This window comes from Capricornis sumatraensis, chromosome 6, assembly GCF_032405125.1.
Source record: "Capricornis sumatraensis isolate serow.1 chromosome 6, serow.2, whole genome shotgun sequence".
NCBI lineage: Eukaryota > Metazoa > Chordata > Mammalia > Artiodactyla > Bovidae > Capricornis > Capricornis sumatraensis.
Genome location: NC_091074.1, coordinates 51728143 through 51747500, shown reverse-complemented (window position 1 = coordinate 51747500; position 19358 = coordinate 51728143). Strand labels below are relative to the sequence as shown.

The 19358-nt window shown below is 48.1% G+C and overlaps 1 protein-coding gene across 1 annotated transcript; it reads left to right on the top strand.

Moving 5' to 3' along the window:
• The first annotated feature begins 4106 nt into the window (after window positions 1-4106).
• DMRT3 (doublesex and mab-3 related transcription factor 3) lies at window positions 4107-17638 on the top strand. The gene is made up of 2 exons (XM_068973522.1): window positions 4107-4557; window positions 16671-17638. Exons 1-2 carry the CDS (start codon window positions 4107-4109, stop codon window positions 17636-17638), a joined length of 1419 nt encoding a protein of 472 aa, XP_068829623.1.
• Window positions 17639-19358: the final 1720 nt, after the last annotated feature.

Below are 19358 nucleotides of genomic sequence, written 5' to 3'. Positions count from 1 at the left end.
AGCGACACCCCTACACTCGCCTTGGATGGTAGGGGCAGGCGCGACCTTGGCCTGAGCGGTTGCTGGTTTCCAGAGTTCTAGAATACGAAGGACCAGGCAGCCGCGTCTGTACCGGGCTGGTGGGGTTGCAAGCCGTTTTAGGTCCCGTTTGCTCCGAAAAGCTTCCGCCGCCGAAATCCTCAGGCAGCCTGATGCCAAACTGGTGTGGGACGAGACTCCAGGATTTTCCTTCTGCTTAGCCGCGTCCCCCGCCGGTCAGGCGCCATTTCAATCACTCGTTGGTCGCATGGTCTCTGTCCTCTGTCTTGCGCCTCAGAGGGTGATTTCGGGGATCCATGGGGTGTATAGGAGGCTCTCCCAAATGTGGCAGACCGGGGCATCATTGTCATCTCAAGAAACCGATTGCTGGTTTCCCCTCTAGAAACAAATGCCTCACTGGACATTTGTTCCCCCCTTTCAATGTGAAGCTGACCAATGAGTGATGCTGAGAGGCATGGACAGGGTGAGAATTGAAGAATTCTTGAGTGGGGAGCGGGGGTTCGTTGTCCTGCTTTAAAGGGGCTTTCTAAAAAATAAAAACATAAAAAGGCTTTCTACATGCCCCAGTCTTCAGTGTCACCGTGGTCGAGGTTTAAACAGCAGTATAAGAACCTTGACCTTCCCCTCCATGAGAATCCAGCAAAGCAGAAAATTTCTTGATGTATTTATACATCCGGGACAATATGAAACTGTCCTTTTGATTAAGTGTTGCTTGCGGTGAGGGGCAGCTTCCAATCAGGACATCTTCAGTTTCTGAGCACGAGCACTGCGTTCTTAACTTTTAGATATACACACACACCGTGAGCTTGTGTGCGCGCCAAGAGAAAGAGAACCACATATGCACACTTGTTTTACAGCCTTTGACGCTTTAATACCTATCACAGCTTTACCCGGTTAATTGTGGTTTGAACACATGCGCGCGCGTACACACACACACACACACACACACACACACAACTTTACCCAGTTATTGTGGTTTGAACACGTGTGCGCGCGCACCCACACCCACCCACCCAGAGCAGGACTGAGTGGATCCAGTCTAGCGAGGTTACACTTGTAACCCTCACTGCTCCCTTTCCAATTTCTTTGATGATTTTTCCCATAAGTATATAAGCCGCCGGGACTTAGTTCTGCTAAGCGGCAGCCCTCTCCTCCTAAATGTGATTCGGACCATATGCTTTCTACATTCATCCCGCTCCGGCTTTTCTTCTCCACACTAACTACTAACACGTTATAGTCACCTTGAAATTTCCTCTGCTATTTTCCAATTAAAAGCTTAATAGCCCTGGAAACGGAGTTCATGTGGTGAAGTTTACCATAGTCCCTTGTTCTGAAAGGCTTTCTGCTGGGATCCCATTATGTGCTTGAATAAACCCTTTCTGCAAACAGAAATGGGACTCGGGGTTGTCAGGTGTTGGGTTACAATAGACTTTGAGGCAGGGGACATTTTACCAACATAAATACAAACCTGTCCCTATAGGGAGATGTTGTCAAATACTGGGATATGGAAAACATTCCCATCAAATATGAGAAAAGGATTATTGCGCTATATCAAATGAGTATTTAGGTCTCAGCCCCTATGTGCACTGGAGTGAAACGGGGCCCCGGGGACCAAATAATGCAAGACTGTTTGAGTGGCAAAGGGATAGGGTGACTAGGTGACTGAGGGAGAGTGGGTCGCCTTTTAGTGGAAATGTCCCCCAAACCTGGTGCTGAGCTCTGCTGCTTTCCTTTAAAAAAAAAAAATCATTACTCTCAGGTTTCTTATACTCCTGGTTTTGCTAACCATTTATTTGAAGGAAATATGGGAGAAATCTGGCTTTGAAAAGTTTGTGGTCTCTGTCTTTCCAAGAGATTTAGAGATTTCAGTGTCCCAGATTCAGTGTCATTCTATGCCTTCTATGTGTCTCTCACTGTGAACTTCCCACTTCCAAGCCTCTGGACCATGGCGCTGCGAGTGACCTAGGCCTCCAGTCCCGAGAATTTTTGGAAGTTCCTCCCAGTTGTAGTGCCTTAAGGCTTGTTTTCCTCGCGAAGTTTGGGAGGAGAGATTGATGACGTGGTGGGGGTTAGGAGTAAGACTAAGGGGTCTGTGCCCTAGGAAGTTTTGGAGGCAAGCCTCCTAAGGTTAGCAGTCTCTTGCTGGGGGTTCCTTTCTGTTCCCCACGAGGGCCGCAGGTCTGAAATGGGGAAGGTGGGGGGCAGCCAAGGGCCTCAAGGGAAACATACAGTCAGGTTCACTTTTTAACCTACTCTCCCGGAATCGCCCTTTTAGGCGGAGGGTTAGCTGCTGGAACGCCTGGTGGTACTTGAATTCACAGCACACACACGGACGTTTTCGGGTTGTTTGTTTGCTTCCAAAGCAGTGCAGAATAAAGCTGAGAGGCGCCGACCGGTTGATCATTGCAGCCGACTGGTCTACGCTCTGGATTCGCATTGGATTCGTCCAGACCGCCAAGAGATGAATTCAGGGTGCTCTCTGAAGCCTGCCTTCTGAAGACGGCTCCGGGATTGCCATCGCGCCTCTTCGCACTGAGCCGTTGTGCTACCCTGCGCCGCAGTAACCACTGCTTTTCTTGTTTTCTCCCATTAGGGGAGCATCTCTGTGCATTTGCGGAGGTATTCTGCTTTAGGCAAAACCTATACACACAAGTATCACTTTAAACAAAGTTTTACAGTCATCTGTGCAAAGGCCCTCTCCCACCCAAAGACACTGGTGTGGGGGTGGGGTGGCCCCATCCCTTATTCATAACTAGATTGCTGAGTCCGTGGGCATTTGAATGGGGTGATGCGAGACCTCCGTTTGATTTCTCAAAGACCGTTGGGCAGGGTTCAGATCATATGCGGTAACTTGGGGGGCGCTAGCGTGGCCCCTCCATTCGCTCTCTGAAAGTTTAGACCCAGTGCTTAAACACAAACTCCAAAAGAGCACTTGCCGGCTTTTCAGGACAGAGACTTTATTTTTTATTACAACGTGGAGGTGTAGAAAGGTACACTCTGCGCCACAGAGGGAGGACTATTTTCCCCTTTGAAACAGCCTGCAAAACGGGTCGTCGTCCTTGGACCAGCAGGTTTTCAAAAGCATTTTCTTCTGCAGCGGCAAAAAGAAAAAAACAAAAAACGTTGCAAAAAGAAGTCAAGAAAGCCCCCATTTCTCGAACCAGTTCAAATGCCCTACCCCCAACTTCTCCAGCCAGTGGCCGCAGGGCCTGGCTCCCCGCAACTTAAAACCTCTTCTCGCGCCGGGACCCTAGTGTATCCGCAGCGCTCAGATAGGTTCCGGTTCTCCCCGAGCCGTGTTTCTGTGGCCAAGTGTGGGAATGAAAGCCGCCTTGGGCCCGGTGCCGCCAAATCGGGCCTGGAGGGAGGCGGGAAGAGAGTTGAAGGGGAACTGCCACCCGCCTCGCCCAGAGGCACCCTCACTCTCATCCGCGCTGGTCCTCCCTTCCCCGCCCCGCGGGCGCTGCCGCGTCCCGAGTGCTGCAGTCCCTCCCGTGCAAGCAGGGGAGGCGCAGGGAGCGTGGAGGAGGGGGCCGTGAGCGCCCCCGTGAGAGTGGCCCGGCGGCAGGTAGCAGGGAGAGTGAAGCGCAGGGTCTCGAGAGGCGCGGGCAGAAGGAAGGAGGCGTGGAGTGGAGTGGGGTGGAGAGTGCCAGGAGACCGGGACCCCGAAGGTGGGGGTGGCGGAGGAGGGAGGCGGGGGGAGGGCGGCAGAGGACGTGCCGGCCGGTCTGCGCGCGCGAGCTGCGGACGAGCCGCTTCAGACCTTAACCAGAGCTCTCGCCGGCTCCCGGCAGCCGCCGCCGCGCCTCGGCCGCGGAGGACGTGCCGGCCAAAGGAGCGGCGGGCGGAGACTCGGCCGACTCGGGAGTAGGGAAGCGCCGGTCGGGAGCCGTAAAGACGGCCGCGGCCCCTCCAGCCACTCCGAAGCGCTCAAGGCCGCCTGGACTGCGGGACCGAGGACTGCGCCGCCCGGAGGCCGCTTTGGAGAGGGCCTCTCAGCCCCGCCGTCCAGCGGCCCCGTACCGGCTCCCGCCGCCAGCTTGCCAGCTCTGTCGGGAGCCCGGGGCATGAACGGCTACGGCTCCCCCTACCTGTACATGGGCGGCCCGGTGTCGCAGCCGCCGCGGGCGCCCCTGCAGCGCACGCCCAAGTGCGCGCGCTGCCGCAACCACGGCGTGCTGTCCTGGCTCAAGGGCCACAAGCGCTACTGCCGCTTCAAAGACTGCACCTGCGAGAAGTGCATCCTCATCATCGAGCGGCAGCGGGTCATGGCGGCGCAGGTGGCGCTGCGCAGGCAGCAGGCCAACGAGAGCCTCGAGAGCCTCATCCCCGACTCGCTGCGCGCCCTGCCGGGACCCCCGCCGCCGGGAGACGCCGCCGCCGCCCCGCAGCCGCCGCCGACCTCGCAGCCGTCGCAGCAGCCGTCGCGCCCAGCCGCCGAGTTGGCTGCGGCCGCCGCGCTGCGCTGGGCCGCCGAGCCCCCGCCCGGGGCGCTGCAGGCGCCGCTCGCCAAGCCAGGTAAGGGGCCGCGGCGGGGCCGGGCCGGGCTGGCGCCCGGGCGGAAACACTTGGAAGCAGCTCTGGAGGCTTTGGCCGGCAGGCCCGAAGGCGAATGTGGCGGGAGTGGGCTGGGCGCGACCTTACCCCCCAACTCCAGCCAAGCCGGTCCTTACTCCCTCGGCGGAAGCGGCGTTCAGTCTGGACCCGGCGAGGTAGGAGGTGGAACCCAGGTGCCCTCGGGAAAGGCGCCTCGGGCTCGCCAAGTGCCTTCTCTACGTTTAAGGGGACGGGTAGATAAAGAGGTCGAAACAGGACCAGATTAAAATCCACGCGGGCGCACACACTCCAGGCTTTCCGACTGTAGGCTTGAGAGGCCTCGCATCTGGAGGTTGGGACGGGAGGGCAGAGAAGGAGCCCAGGCCCACGGTTTGGCCTACTCTGGGCGATTTTCTCGGCACCCGGCAACTGGAGCGAACCTGAAGCCTTTCTAGTCTGCTGTGGTCTCCAGCCTTGTGCAGTTTGTTGAAGGAAGCCTTGTTTAGAAGCAAGAGTAGAAAGGGACCAGAAAGACTCCCAAAACTGTTAGCAGGGACTCAATGTGGTGCACCCAGAGCCAACCAACTCCTTTTGCAGGAGTTCAGGTCCTGTAATACCATTTCGCAGGCAGTCCTCTGCAGTCTGCCGTTTTAAAGAAAGACAAAACCTGACCTACAGTGAGGAAGGCCACGCCTGGAGAGCCTTTTCCCCAGTTCTCCGTGGGCCTGGGCCTCCTGCGGCCCTCTCCTCTCCTCCTCCCGCTCCGCTGTGTTCTAGAGAGCAGGGATCTGCCCTGAATCCTGGAGCTGCGCAGATCCCCCTACCCATCTTTTTATCCAGTTCCCTCCTTCAGGCCACCAAAACCTTGCACACCCCACTGGAGCCTTTCCTTCTGAAGACTTACTAGCTTGTGACTGTCCTGCCCAACCCAAGTGCTCCTTTGGTTTTTAACCCCTTGGAATTCAGTGGACAGGTGTTTGGTGTTTCCCTTTCACTGGGGGCAGATGTGCAAAGGAAAGAAACCCCATCTTCTCAGGGAGAGGGTTGAGAGGTATGCTGGGACTCAGAGGTGGAAGGCTCTCGAAGGACCAAAGCCCTCCTGTGGGTGGAACTAATGGTAGAGCTTCCACCTACCCCTAACTGCAAAATGCAATACTTCTGGTTTCTGGAGAGAGGCTTTCTGGAGCACTGGATTGCTGGGTGGAGCTGGGGACATGCCATTTCTTGGGGATAAGCTGGTAGGCCGCCTGGCAGGCTCAGTTCTGCTGCCCTGTTCCTCAGTTATGCTCTGCAGACCCAACCTCTGAGAACATCTTATGTGAAGAGCAGAACTGGGTGTTTAAGGACAGAAGTGAGTTTGCTGAACATGGCTTTTGTGACTGTTTCATCAGGGTAGGATGGATATAAGCCTTTCCCTGAGTATGTCCACTCACTTCCTGGTGACTCTCTCTTGTCAGTGTGATCTCTTCATGTTTTACAGAGGAGTCAGAGGGGAGGGGAAAGAACCTTTTTCTCTTTTAAGTTAGGGCAGGTAACTAGGACAGTTTTGTCTCAGTTCTCAAAGTTGATCTATGCCGGTGAATTTACTGAACCTTCCCACTTCTACTTCCTCTGTCTCCATTTCCCCCAACACTCGGGCAGCATTTGTGATAGTGCAGGCAGCACCCCCATAATAGTGCATTGGGTTCTGGGGTCCCTGTCCAAGAGGGGTTTGGTTCCCTTCACATCCTGTGCTCTTCACACCTGTTCTCTGGGATAGCCAAAGTTCACCGTTTCAAAAGCATTGAGACCAAAAACAGCCCTGAGAGGTGGGGAGTGAGGGCAGCCAGAAAGGCGGAGCAGCAGCAGCAACGGCTGGAGAAAGATACAAGCTTGGGGTGAGGAAGAGAGGGAGACTGATTGCAACCAGACACACCAAGCCTGGTGTGCTCTCTTTCACCGGGAGCCAAGATAGCCTCAGCCTTTCAAATTGAAAACCAGTAATTGCAAAGGAGAATAGGATTTGACACAAGAAGAGATCAGAGTGATGGCTTTGGGGGACTAAGCTGTCAGGGACCAGCAGCTCAGTTTACAGCTAGTCCTGCTGTGTACCTTGCACATCTTATTTATGTAACTTTTGTTTTCTTCTTTCAGTTGGTTCGATCCCATAATTCCATTTAACACCAACAAAAAAGTCAGTCACCAATCTGATGACGATGAGAGAGGGCAGGAAAGGACTAGATAGTTGTTTTCCACTAGGAAGGCAGGCACACAAGCGGATCAGCTCTATGCAGTGCTTTATACGGAGAAAGCCCATTTGGGATTTAAGTTAGAGAGAACTGCTTGGATGGGACTGGTGGTTGCTGTACGTATTTTTTTGCAGGTGTTCGTAGGATTTATTTGTATGTAACGTACCATGCATATTGAGAAGCCTGTTAGGTATGGTCCTGGGCAAGTAGCTCACTACTTAGGGAAGTTAGCTCACTTCTTAGCTCACCACTTAAGCACTGTTTGAATTGTAGGTCCACATGTACAGTAAGTTCACAGACCACTGGTGGGTGGTGGTGGTTTAGTCGCTAAGTCCTGTCTGACTCTTGTGATCCCATGGACTGTAGGCTGCCAGGCTCCTCTGTCCATGGAATTTTCCAGGCAAGAATACTGGAGTGGGTTGCCATTTCCTTCTCCAGGGGATCTTCTCGACCCAGGGATCTGACCCATGTTTCCTGCACTGCAGGCGGATTCTTTACTGCTGAGCTACCAGGGAAGTCCTCACAGACCATTAGGAATCTGAATATCTGCTGGTGATTTACAGAGATTTGTTTCTGTGGGATTATGGAGATTTTTTTCAAGTACGTAGCTGTGGAGACATTGGCTTTTTTTATTGGCTACAAATGCAGGTGCAGAAACACACACACGGTATCTTTCCCCCTCTCCAGAGATCCTTAAGAAAAGCACGTGCCCTGGAGAAGGGAATGTTTGTTGGGCAACTGCTGGAGAAAAAACACCTTGTGCAATGAGCAACATTAATACCAAAACTCTGCTTTGTAGCTGGAAGAAATTTATTTCCCAAATTATGCTTCAGATTCTTTAAAGGAATAGGAATTATATTATCTAATGGTGTATCATGTTTAACATCTTTTTAAAAGTGGCAGTGGTTTTAAGGAGAAATTTCATATTCTCAGATTATTACTTTTAGCAATGGATTACAGCATTTTTTTTTTCTTTTTTGAGAGTACATCTCCCCTGCTGCTTGAGTATCATCTATGACTGGCCTGGAATTAGTAAGTTTTGATTGAACCTCAAATTCTAGTCTCAGCTTCTTTAAATCTACCCTGTCGATCCGTTCCTCTCCCATTCCCTCTTCATCCTTCTCACTCCCCTCCTCCTTCCCGTCATGAAAATATCTAGGGAAGCTTGAACATCTTTCAGCTCTTAGTGTATCTGAGTCAGCAGCTTCAGCCAGCCAAGCCTGCCTTTCTGGACTGGGCTTCAGAGCTCAGGAAAGTTAAGGGTCATGACCAAGGTGGGAAGCTAAAGTTACATTCCTGTGTGTGGCTTCCTCCCCCCACATCTTCCCCTGCTTCCTGAAGAGTGTGCTGGGTCTCCTTGGGCTGAGAGAGGACAGGTCTGTGGCTATAGACTCTCGCTAGGTTTACATCTGCCATCAAAAGAAATGTGTGAGCAAGTTTTAACATTTCTTGAAGGCAAAGAAATTGAAAGCATCATATTTGATTAGGAATAAGAGAGCAGGATTAAGAAACGTAGGATCTTCTTTCCTATTTATTTCTCCTGAAAATAAGCGAATCAAGAGACCTGTAGGGAGGGAAGTTGGGAGATTTTGGAAAACTGCCTTTATTTTATTTTACCTCCTGGCCGGCACTTCCTCACATCTTGAAGCTTACTCTGGGCTTTTCAGTTCCAGCTTGTTTAGGTCCTGTCTTGTCAGCTTCCTAATTTTAAATTTTACTTTTAATTAAAAAAAAGAGAGAGAGACACACACACACCTGCACCGATCCTGAGTTGTGGGCAGAGCGCTAGTTCAGGCCAGGGTGGGAAATGCTCAACGACCAGGGACTTGAAGCACAGGACAAATGGTAGGAGAGCTCAAAGTCTTCCCTGAAGCGCACCTAAGAATTTAAGACAGGGTCTGGTTACTTCAGACGTTTTGATTTGGGGTCAGGGGTTTAGTTTTAAGTAATAAAACCCAACCAAACCAAAAGGAAGACTCGAGGCTGATTGGTCTCTTCCAAGCCTGACCCGTGGCCGGCTCGGAGGCAGCTCTCAGCTCCGGTCTTTCCCTCCTGCGACCCGCCAGTGGCCGCCTTGGCTCCTGGGCCCTTGCGCTGAGCTCGGCAAGTGCGGGTGACTGGTCGGGGACCCTGGGGCTGGAGCTGGGACAGTCGGGAGACCCCTAGAGGCCATGGCAGCCTGTTTTTCGGTGGCAGCCGAGTGCCTGTGGCTCCCCTGGGCTGCCTGCCCTGAACCGCTTCCCGTTGGACCTTGTCGCTGTCCGGTGGCACCGCAGCCGAGGCTGCCTCCTTCCCCAGCTCCTTCTGCGGTGAGCAGTGGGCGCTCAGCCCCACCGGCAGGGCTGGACCAGCGCCCGCTTGGTCCTCCCCGTTCAGCTTCGCCTTGCCTCTCTGCTCTCCCGCTACCCTCTCCTTCCTTGCCACCTCCCCGCTTCGGCAGAGTGCCAGATTTAGCAAAAAGCCTACAAATAAACATACACAAAAATAGGATGTCAAATACTGCACAGGGCAGACTTCTAAAACATTCTTTGTTGTTTTTCGTAAGTGCAGATTCCACTGGGCATCCTGCAGACAATTTTATCTGGCAGCACCAGCCTGGGAGGCGGACCAAGCCCCATTGCCCTGGGCGCCCCTCGGGGTGGGCGTAGCTCTGGCTAGTCTCCAGGCCCCTTTCTTCCGGGGGAGCCTAAACTGCCCCCAGAGGTTCAGAGAGGCGCTGGTGTCCATCTTGTGGGTCAGAGCACCGGGAGTAGGGAACCCCGGGGGCGTTTTCCACATCTCAGAACCAGAGTTTCCCTGCCACCCAGGACAGAACCTCTCTCCCGACACAGCACACCCCTCTGGGTTATAAATCTGGCGGATAGTCCTGTTCTTGACTTACACAACCAACTTTTCTTTTCCCTGATGGATGAACTCCCGAGTTTAAAAGATTACAGTAATCACAAGAGGACAGTGTAAATCGAATCTGATAGCAATAACTTTCGGGGAAGGTCAGGCTCAAGTGAAATGTTACCAAGCAACAGGCATTTTGTTTGCAAAATACAATCAAAGAGCATTGATGAGAAATTCTTCACTGCAGCCAGTCAGCACTTTCAGCTAACAGCTTTACAGAGGGAAAGGGAGTAAGTCTTCATAAATCAACGCGCCTGGAGGACTCTGAGCCCCTTTCTGGGAAATGTTGCACAGAGTCCAGTGAAAACCTACTTGCCTGCCTGCCTCCCCTTTCTCTTCTTTTTCTCCTTCCGTTGGCTTTTGAATCTGTTGCAGCCCCCCAGCCATTAGTCACTCAGGTCCTAGACCCCCATGTCTTGTGTCATATGGCTCTGATGGCAGGTTGGGCCTTGCATTGGGGTTTGCATGGCCTCTCCTGGCAGAGGTTGGGGCCCGAGTAGTGGAACACTGGCCATTGCAGGCCCATCACCTTGGGATCCTGTCACATAGCGTCCAAGATTCCCATGTGGCTTTAGGGAGTCACCCTCTTGTTTGAGCCCTGCAAATCACTGTCCTCTGAAGAAACTGAGGGGAAACTAAACCATAACTAGGCAGGCTTTATTTTTAATTTTTTATATCTTACTATACAGTTAAACAACGGTAAGTAAATCAGCACAATCAACTGCTGAATAACGATATTATGGAAAACTTAACATTCAGATCATTGGTTTTCTAACAAATCTCTAATCTCTTTTGATGCCAATGACTAGGCAGACATAAATTTTGCGAAGCTGAGATCAGTGTTCTGCCCCACCACCCCGTAATTATTACTTGTTCAGTATATGTTCCACTCATAGCCATTATATGACTGTTTACAACAACATTCCCTCCCATGAATACAGTCTGCCCAGCTGCTGGCCTTTGGGTTACCTGCTGTGTTTCAATGTAAATACGACTCATTGCATAGGTAACTTGGAAATTTTGCAAAATGTTCATTAGTAAACAGTAAGCCTCTCAGGGGTCACAAGGTAAATGCTTTGATCATCTCTGTGTAATCTTACCTAGCACAGTGGAAGGGCACATGGTAAAAGATTTAAAACTTGTTAAATAGACAACTGAATAAGTAGCTAGCTGCATTTTTATAAGTACCAAATGTACTTGTATATTTATAGATAATTTCCCTCCTGCTTCTTGAAAAATATTCCTTTCAGAGTCAAGAAAGAGGTCAGAAATAAGTTTTTGCAGGATTTACAAAGTCCTCAGTTGCAAACCATCCTTCCTTAAGTCCAGCCCTTTCTATATCAATGTCTGCCAAAGTATTGGTCCCTAGGAATCTTCTTGATTTCTTCATATGTTATTAAGTCAGTGTTCTCATTGATTTTAAAAGCATGACTATTTACTTTTCATAGGTTTTCCCCCCACCTCAGGAAGAAAAAGAAAGATTTTAGACTGACATTCATCCCCTGCTGTATGTATGCTAGGCTTTTTATCCATTGGGTTTTTTACGGTTCAGCACTTCTAGTGCAAGATAAAGGTAACAGAAAATGTGAAAAGCATGTCTCTTGTTTGACTTCTGATTGGGCAGTGGTCTTTTTTGAAAGCCCCATCCAGCCAGGACTTCTTCCCTGCCATTGTTGTGAGATTTGTGTGCTTTGAAAACAAGCCATCAGTAAACAGTTATTTAGAGGTGTGTTCCTCAAAGCTCAAGTGAACACATGAGGACGTCACAATCCCATGTTTCAAAATGCGTGACATGATTTCAAACAGAAAAAAATTAAATCCAATGACTTTCCCACTGGCAAACAACACTCCCTATGCCAGTGCTTTTTTTGTTTTTTATTCTGGATGGATGCTGTATTTTGTTTCTGTAGATATCATTGGATAGAATGGATTAAAACCCCCTACATCTCAGTGCGGAGGGTTTTTCATTTTTCTGTGTCTTGAGCACAGTGTCTGTTTCGTATATGTGGCAGACTTTCTCAAAATCTCTGAAATAACTACTTGGGATTTTTTTTGAAGTTGCATTTTCATATGAAAAAAATCCACTAAAGAAAGTTAAAATTTGCAAGCTGTAATTTTAGATTGGAAGTCATTTTTGTGTGAGTGTTCATTTTCTGTCCTTAAAGTCTTGTAACTTCTTATGGCACAGATATATTTTTGAAGTTGGTAGCACTGTTTTCCAGAGAAAAAATTTCCTTCTTAATTGAGTATCTACTTTCAAAAAACATCTTTACCCTTGTGAAGAGTTTATTTTAGGGATAGCTGTGAGTGTTTCTACATCATGAAAAATACGAAATTGAAGTGTGAACATCTAGAAGATTTTTAAATGTCTAGATGTTTAGCTCTAGAAATAGCAAGTTATATCACTTTCAATAACTGGTTTGCAGTAGCAGATGAGTGATTTCTACTTTTGGTCTAGCAGTTTTTGGTGCTTGTGTATTAGGAGTAAAAATACTATCAATTGAAATATATTCTTACTCTTCAATGTTCTAGGAATTAGGGTGTCAGTTTCAAGAAGAAAGAGGGTAAAACATTTGGAGAGCATTTTGTTTTTCATTTTGCTACTTGGCGGTTTCACATTTCTATATCTCGAAAAGTCTTTGTATTTTAAACCGACAGGAGCATTTTATAAAGTTCATTTAGGGAAAAAAAAAATCTAGAGATATAAAGAAACACCTGTTATTAAATTACACTTTATCACTGGGCCCAAGATTCACCCTCTATAATTACTTGTGAAAGTCTGTATTTATGACAGAATAATTTACAGTACTTGTAGTTTAGGTATAACAATACAACCAACACTTGACACCATGCACTTGCAGGGATCATATATTCTGCCCTGTAGGCATTATTGCTGGGTAAGGAGTTATTCTTGGTATAAGGTGAGAGGCTAGTCGTCCCTTGCCCAGTTCTGAAACCCCAGCATCCCTGGATGTTGGCTGGGATTCTGTTCACCCAGCACCCCTTAGCAGGACTTCACGTGGCGCTCAGGTGTGTGGACGGCATAGGTGTGTCCCACTCACGGCTTCCTTCAGCAGCGTCTATCTTCCCACTGGATATGGTGTAAACTGGGCTGCACTTGGTTGGTTGGAATGTTCTGAATTTGTACGTTTGATTCCTGTGACATCACGTTAGATTTTCTCACTTTTTGGCCATAGCCTGCACACCCCTCGGAGAGGTTGATCAGCCCAGAAATCTGCAGAGAGAGAGTGGACAAATCAGTACAATCCAACATCACTCTCTGAGAAGTGACCGCAAGTGCTTGCTGCACTGGGGATGTCACCATGGCAGGTAAACAAGGTGGTACAAGAGAATAGAGAAGAGACTTTATGCCGCCCAGCAGCTCATGACTGGTGGACAAGCTGCTGACTGTGGCCTACTCTGCAGATCAGGAAGAGAGGCTCAAAAATAAAATTTTGCATTGTCTGATTTATAATCCTGCCATCCAGTATCCAATTGTTTGAAACAGTACATCCTTTACTGTCTCGAAAAAACTACTACATTTTCTTAATGGTGGATATGGCAGATTAGCCAGAACTTTATTCCTTAGTGCTGCTTTGGCTAAACTTGCCCTTTGAATCACTTCTGTAGTCTGAAGCATTCTGTGGAAGAATGAACTTGGTGATAGACCTAGAGACATTTTTCCCAAATGTCTTCAGTGTCTGCAGCTGATCCAGGGTGGGGGAAAAGTTACCTTCTAAAATGGGAAGTTAGGTTCACACACTGCTTTTGAAAGTATGCTTTTGAAAATATCAAAATTAGAGCTTTAAAAAAAATTTGTTGTTACCCTTTCTTTCCTAGAAGAGCCAGCTGTTTCTTGCTTTAAAACAATCTCACCATCCCTTATATTGCTGTGACGCTGTGTATCATATTTCTTTCACTTTTTCATTGTAGTAAAATACACATACGTTTTACTATTTTAACCCATTTTAGGGATACAATATAGTGACATTAAGCACATTCATAATGTTGTGCAGCCCTTACCACTTTCCATTTTCAGAACTTTTTATCACCCCTAACTGAAACTCAGTACCTATTAGACAATACATCTCCGTTACTCCCTCCCCCAGTCCCTGACAACTCTTTTCCTTTCTGTCGCCATAAGTTTGCCTGTTCTAGGTATGTTATATAAACGGTATCATAGAATGGTTTTCCTTTTGTGTCTGCCTTATTTTACTTAGCATATATTCATGGTTCATCCACATTGTAGCATATGTGAGAATTTCATTCATTTTTGAGGCTGAATAATATTTGATTGTATGTATAGACCACATTTTGTTTATCCGTTCACCCATCATCGATGGATGCTGGGTTTCTTCCAACCTTTGTCTCTTGTGGATAATGCTTCTGTGAACATTTGTGTTCTGTGTATGCATATTTGCCACTTAGCAATTTTTCCCTGGGTGTGTTTGCTTTCTCCCTGCACACGCACCTCATCTCCCCAACTTGGTAATAAATTCCACAAGTTAGGGGCCAGTCTTATATCTGCTGATGTTTTCTGCCCTCAATGTCTTACAGGGTACAGTGATAAAAGTACTTGATGCTGATAATAATAGATTGCTGTTGCTAAGTCGCTTCAGTCGTGTCCGACTCTGAGCGACCCCATAGACGGCAGCCCACCAGGCTCCCCAGTCCCCGGGATTCTCCAGGCAAGAACACTGGAGTGGGTTGCCATTTCCTTTCCCAATGCATGAAAGTGAAAAGTGAAAGTGAAGTCACTCAGTCGTGTCCACTCTTCACATCCCATGGACTGCAGCCTACCAGGCTCCTCCATCCATGGGATTTTCCAGGCAAGAGTACTGGAGTGGGGTGCCATTGCCTTCTCCGTAATAATAGATAATGAAAGTTAAATAAGAAAACTCTTTAGAGAAGCACAGTGTTTAAAGCCTTACTTTATGTCCATGTTTCCCTCAGGAGAGTATTTGGCTTGTTTTCCTAAGCTCCAGTGAGCAGAGGCCAAGATCCAATTGTGCATTGAGTTCAGTGCTGAGTTACCATACTGTCATTGTCTTCTCATTGTCAAGTGTTTAATGATAGAGTAACACCAAGAGGTAGGTGCAGGGTCATGAGTCAGGAGACTTTAGACAGGTCTACCTGCTTGCAGTATGAACCTGTGGAAGCTTTTCTGTTGCTGTTTTCTCACTGGGATCAAGAACAACTACCACATTAACCCAGGACATGAAAATTGGGTCACCAATCCTAGGATGCTGCTGAAGAGGATATGTCATATTTCTCTTGCAAAAAGGTCTCTTGTACATATCCTGGAATTGTTACAGAAAGCAAAAACGGCTTCATGCATGTTGGCTGAAGATGGTCCCCACACTGACAGCCGATATTTTGTATTGGAAAGGAAGCAGGTTAAATGCAAATTTCGGATAGGTATGAATTTGTATCAGATTTACAGTCAAAAGTTTCACTGATACAGTTTAAGGATATTTTTTGGAAGTATTTATTTATGCTTACAACATGTTTATTGGTTTGTAAAGAAAGTTTTGTCTTTCAATTATAATTAAAGTACATCCCATATTAGAAAAAAGCTCACAAATGGGTCTTTGTTTAAGGCTTGTAAAATAAACAACAACAAATAGGAGGAGATGGATTTTAGATGCTGCTTTGATGAAATTTCACCAGCTGGCTCTCTACACATCATCAGGTGTGCCCAGGGAGGAGGCGACAATGAGGCTATTCAGGCAGGGGCAGTGGAAAACACAGGCCAACCGGTTGTTTACAACCTGACAACTGGGTCATTAATAATTTCCATCTTCAGATCAGTTACGTTGGCTCTGAGTAGACACAGCCAGTACATGTTTTAAGAAAGATAAAAATCCGCTTGTATGTAACTTGTTAATAAAGAATATGCTCCTTTATTATAAAGGTCTCTTAGAACCTACTTCTGCAACCAAACCAGTCTTTGTTCTTCCTTCCTTTCTGCCTCTTTAGCACAGTGATTCTAGCCTTCGTCAGGGGGTGAGTGATGTCTTAGACCAAAGTGTTAGATTTACTACTGGTTTACTGGTTTACTTCACAGCAAAGCTCTGCTTTATTTGGGGAGCTTTGTTTCTCTCTTTCTCTTTTTAAAATATAGTTCAGGAAGATATCTTGAAGTCCATTCTATATGCTTCTTACATTCCAGGTCCTGGAGTTACGGACACACTGTTTTCGTTGGTGAGTGTTCCTCCAGTTTCATAAGTCTTCTCCAGGCACCTCTTTCTCCCTCTCTGCAGCCTGTCCCACACCCAGGTTTCACAGCTGGTGCTGCTTGCCCTCTGGTGCGGGTTATAGGCAACCAAGTCTTCTGGGATCTCGAGTGGCCTTTTAAGAGAGGTTTCCACATATGGAGGCTTCTTTTACTCTGGCAATCATATTGACTTGTTATTGTACATGGTATCCTGATGAAACATACTGATGACTAGTTCACATATAACACAGAATCTGCCTAGGGAAAATGGTTTTAAAATATTAAACTTTCCCTTGGGTGTATGGGTCGTGCACCAGCTGTTGCAGCTGTTGATGTCCTTTGGTGGCACCAGACCCCTCATTTGGAGAAGAGGAGCTAGAAAACAAGCCCAAGCTCATTTCTCTGTTTGTCCCTGGATGGTGTTTATCCCCAGTCTGATCTGCATTTAGACTGTTACTGCTAGATAGCCACATCATCTGTGGTTGTGGCTCTTTCTGCACCGTTTTGTGTTGAAGGCAAGCTTTCCTGAACAGCCCATTCTGAGAAATCACTCTGATGTCTATATCCTTACTTACAGGGTTTGTTTGTTTTTTGCCATTTGCTAATGACATAGTTTGGATAATTTTCTGGCTTGCAGTATGTTATAACCCACAGAGAAGCAGTTCCCCTTGCAAAAAGGGCAGGTAGGGCCCTCTCCTGAGCTCATGTGTTCTTTGCACACCAGGAGAGGATTCAACCAGCTGTTCTCTGCTTTTCAGATTTGACAGAAGAACGACTTGGGGATGGCAGCACCGCTGACAATGCTGAGACTTTCAGCGACAAAGACACGGACCAGAGGAGCTCCCCAGACGTGGCCAAAAGTAAGGGCTGCTTCACACCTGAGAGCCCCGAGATCGTGTCAGTGGACGAAGCAGGATTTGCGGTCCAGAAGAACGGGGCCAGCTCAGAGAGCCGGCCCGACAGCCCCAAGTACCCCGGGGAGCAGAGCCACCTCCTGATCGAGGGCCCCTCGGGGACCGTGTCTCTGCCCTTCAGCTTGAAAGCCAACAGACCGCCCCTAGAAGTGTTGAAAAAGATATTCCCCCACCAGAAGCCCGCGGTGCTGGAGTTGATCCTCAAGGGCTGTGGGGGTGACCTGGTGAGCGCCGTGGAGGTCCTGCTCTCCAGCCGCTCGTCCTCCTCGGCTGCCGACCGGACTTCTGCTGGGGAGCCTGAGGGCCTGGTGCTGCCCTCCAACGGGCACCTCTTCGAGCACACCTTGAGCTCCTACCCTCTCTCCTCATCCAAGTGGTCTGTGGGGTCGGCCTTCAGAGTCCCTGACACGCTGAGGTTTTCTGCCGACTCCACCAACATGGTCCCCAACCCCCTGGCCGTGCCCCTTCAGCACCCGTTTCCCCAGCCACCCCGGTACCCTCTGATGCTGAGGAATACCCTGGCGAGAAACCAGTCGAGCCCCTTTCTGCCCAACGATGTCACCCTGTGGAACACCATGACGCTGCAGCAGCAGTACCAGCTGCGGTCCCAGTACGTCAGCCCTTTCCCCACTAACTCCACCAGCGTCTTCAGAAGCTCGCCCGTCCTCCCCGCCCGCACCCCCGAAGACCCTCGGATCGCTATCCCCGACGACGGGTGTCCCATGGTGTCAAAGCAGTCCATTTACACCGAGGATGACTATGACGAGAGGTCTGACTCCTCAGACTCCCGAATACTCAACTCGTCATCTTAAGGCGCCACCCGATGGGGGTGCCCAGGTGACATTTTCTGTGCATTTGAACCCTGAGCCCCTCCCCTTGTGGAGAGGCCACGTCCTGTGTATACCTTCTCCTGCCATATGACAAAGTGACCCTGCTTGATTCTAGACCTTAGCAATAAAAAACATAACTTATTTAATTTCTTGCACTTCACTGGAAAATGCCAAATAGCTCTGCTCTGTGGCTTTAGCGCTGAATGTTGGTTGTCAAAGAGAGTCTGATGCTAAGAATGGTCTGGGGAAAGCCTGGGCCCATGGAAGATGTCTTTGGGGAGGTAAAGCCAAAGGTCGGCCCCACCCCTAGACTCAACCTGGAATCTTCAGTAATGTAGTGTACTTGAATGCAATTCTGTAAAAGAGGATTCCTCACGATAATGAAACCTAAAGAAGTGGTTTGGTTGCAAACGGACTATAAACAGGGGCCTCATATTCCTATGCTAAAAATCCTTCTTGCATTTTAAAGAGAGACTGCACTTAATAGAGTGAACTACTCACATGCTTATTTAAGCTTGGACAGTTTTCAGAGACAGACTCCATTAAGAATTATTCTTTTCACATGGCTGAATCAAAACATGTGTAATGTCAATGTAAACCCAATCACAGCTGTGAACTGCATGAAATATATTGTGAAATGAACACAAGATTAAGCTTTGTCAGGTTAATGTAGCATGCTAAGGACTCTAGAAAAAAAAATAAACTAAGGAGATGATCTTGGTTTATGTCATTTCTGCCTATGGAAAGAGGATCTCTAAAAATAGAAACTTGATAAAAAAGCTGCTTACTAGTGCATGGATCAAGGTTTCAGTTAAACGTGATGCTGCTTGAGAAATATGAATGGCAAAGCTTTGAGGCTGCATTCAGAAAGACAGAATTGATTGTTCAAGAAGAGAATTAATTCAATTCCTCCATCTGTTCGTTTCTTCGACAGATACTTACTGAGTGCCTACCCTGTGTAAGAGGATGCTCTTTGTATGTTATTGTCCAAGTTATCTGCCCATGAGTCCAAGATAGCAGGGATTATATAATGGAGAATCTCATTAAAAACAAAGTAAAAATGAAACAATCAACAGTGTGGAAAGTAAGCAAAGTGCTTAGCATGGTCCCTGACATAGAGAAAGTACTCAATAAAGGAGAGCAGTTACTCCTATTAGGTTCAGGTTATACTCCTGTTTGCAGCCAGGATTGTAGAAGTGAATTCCCTCATTCTCACCAGAGAAGATGCCATTCTGGTTTGGCAGATAACCACAACAAAACGTTGGAAACCAGGACTTTCCCCCTTCATTTAGAAAGCATTTGGGTGGTGCTGTACTTGGTCAGATACTTTTATAAGTGAGTTATTAAACAGTAATATGCAGTGGTGCCCACGCCAGCCACTTCTTAACTGTTTCCTTTCTTCAGAGTGCTGGAGAGGAAAGGTGACTGACTGTCCAGGTTAGACAATAAACTTGTGAATGTTGAAGGGAAAGAAAATAAGAAAATAAACGAAAGCGTCTACATGACAAGGGTGCAGAGAGAGAGAGAGCTCCCTGCACAAGAATAAGTCTTGAAGGGATCTTCAGTCTTGGAGGGAGAAGGGCAAATCCTCTTGGCCTGAGGTGTTTCCTCAATGAGGAACAGGATCTAATGTCACCTGCCCACCATCCTTGCATGGGTCCCAGGAGAAAAAATGATACTTAAAACAAAATCTCGTTTTTAT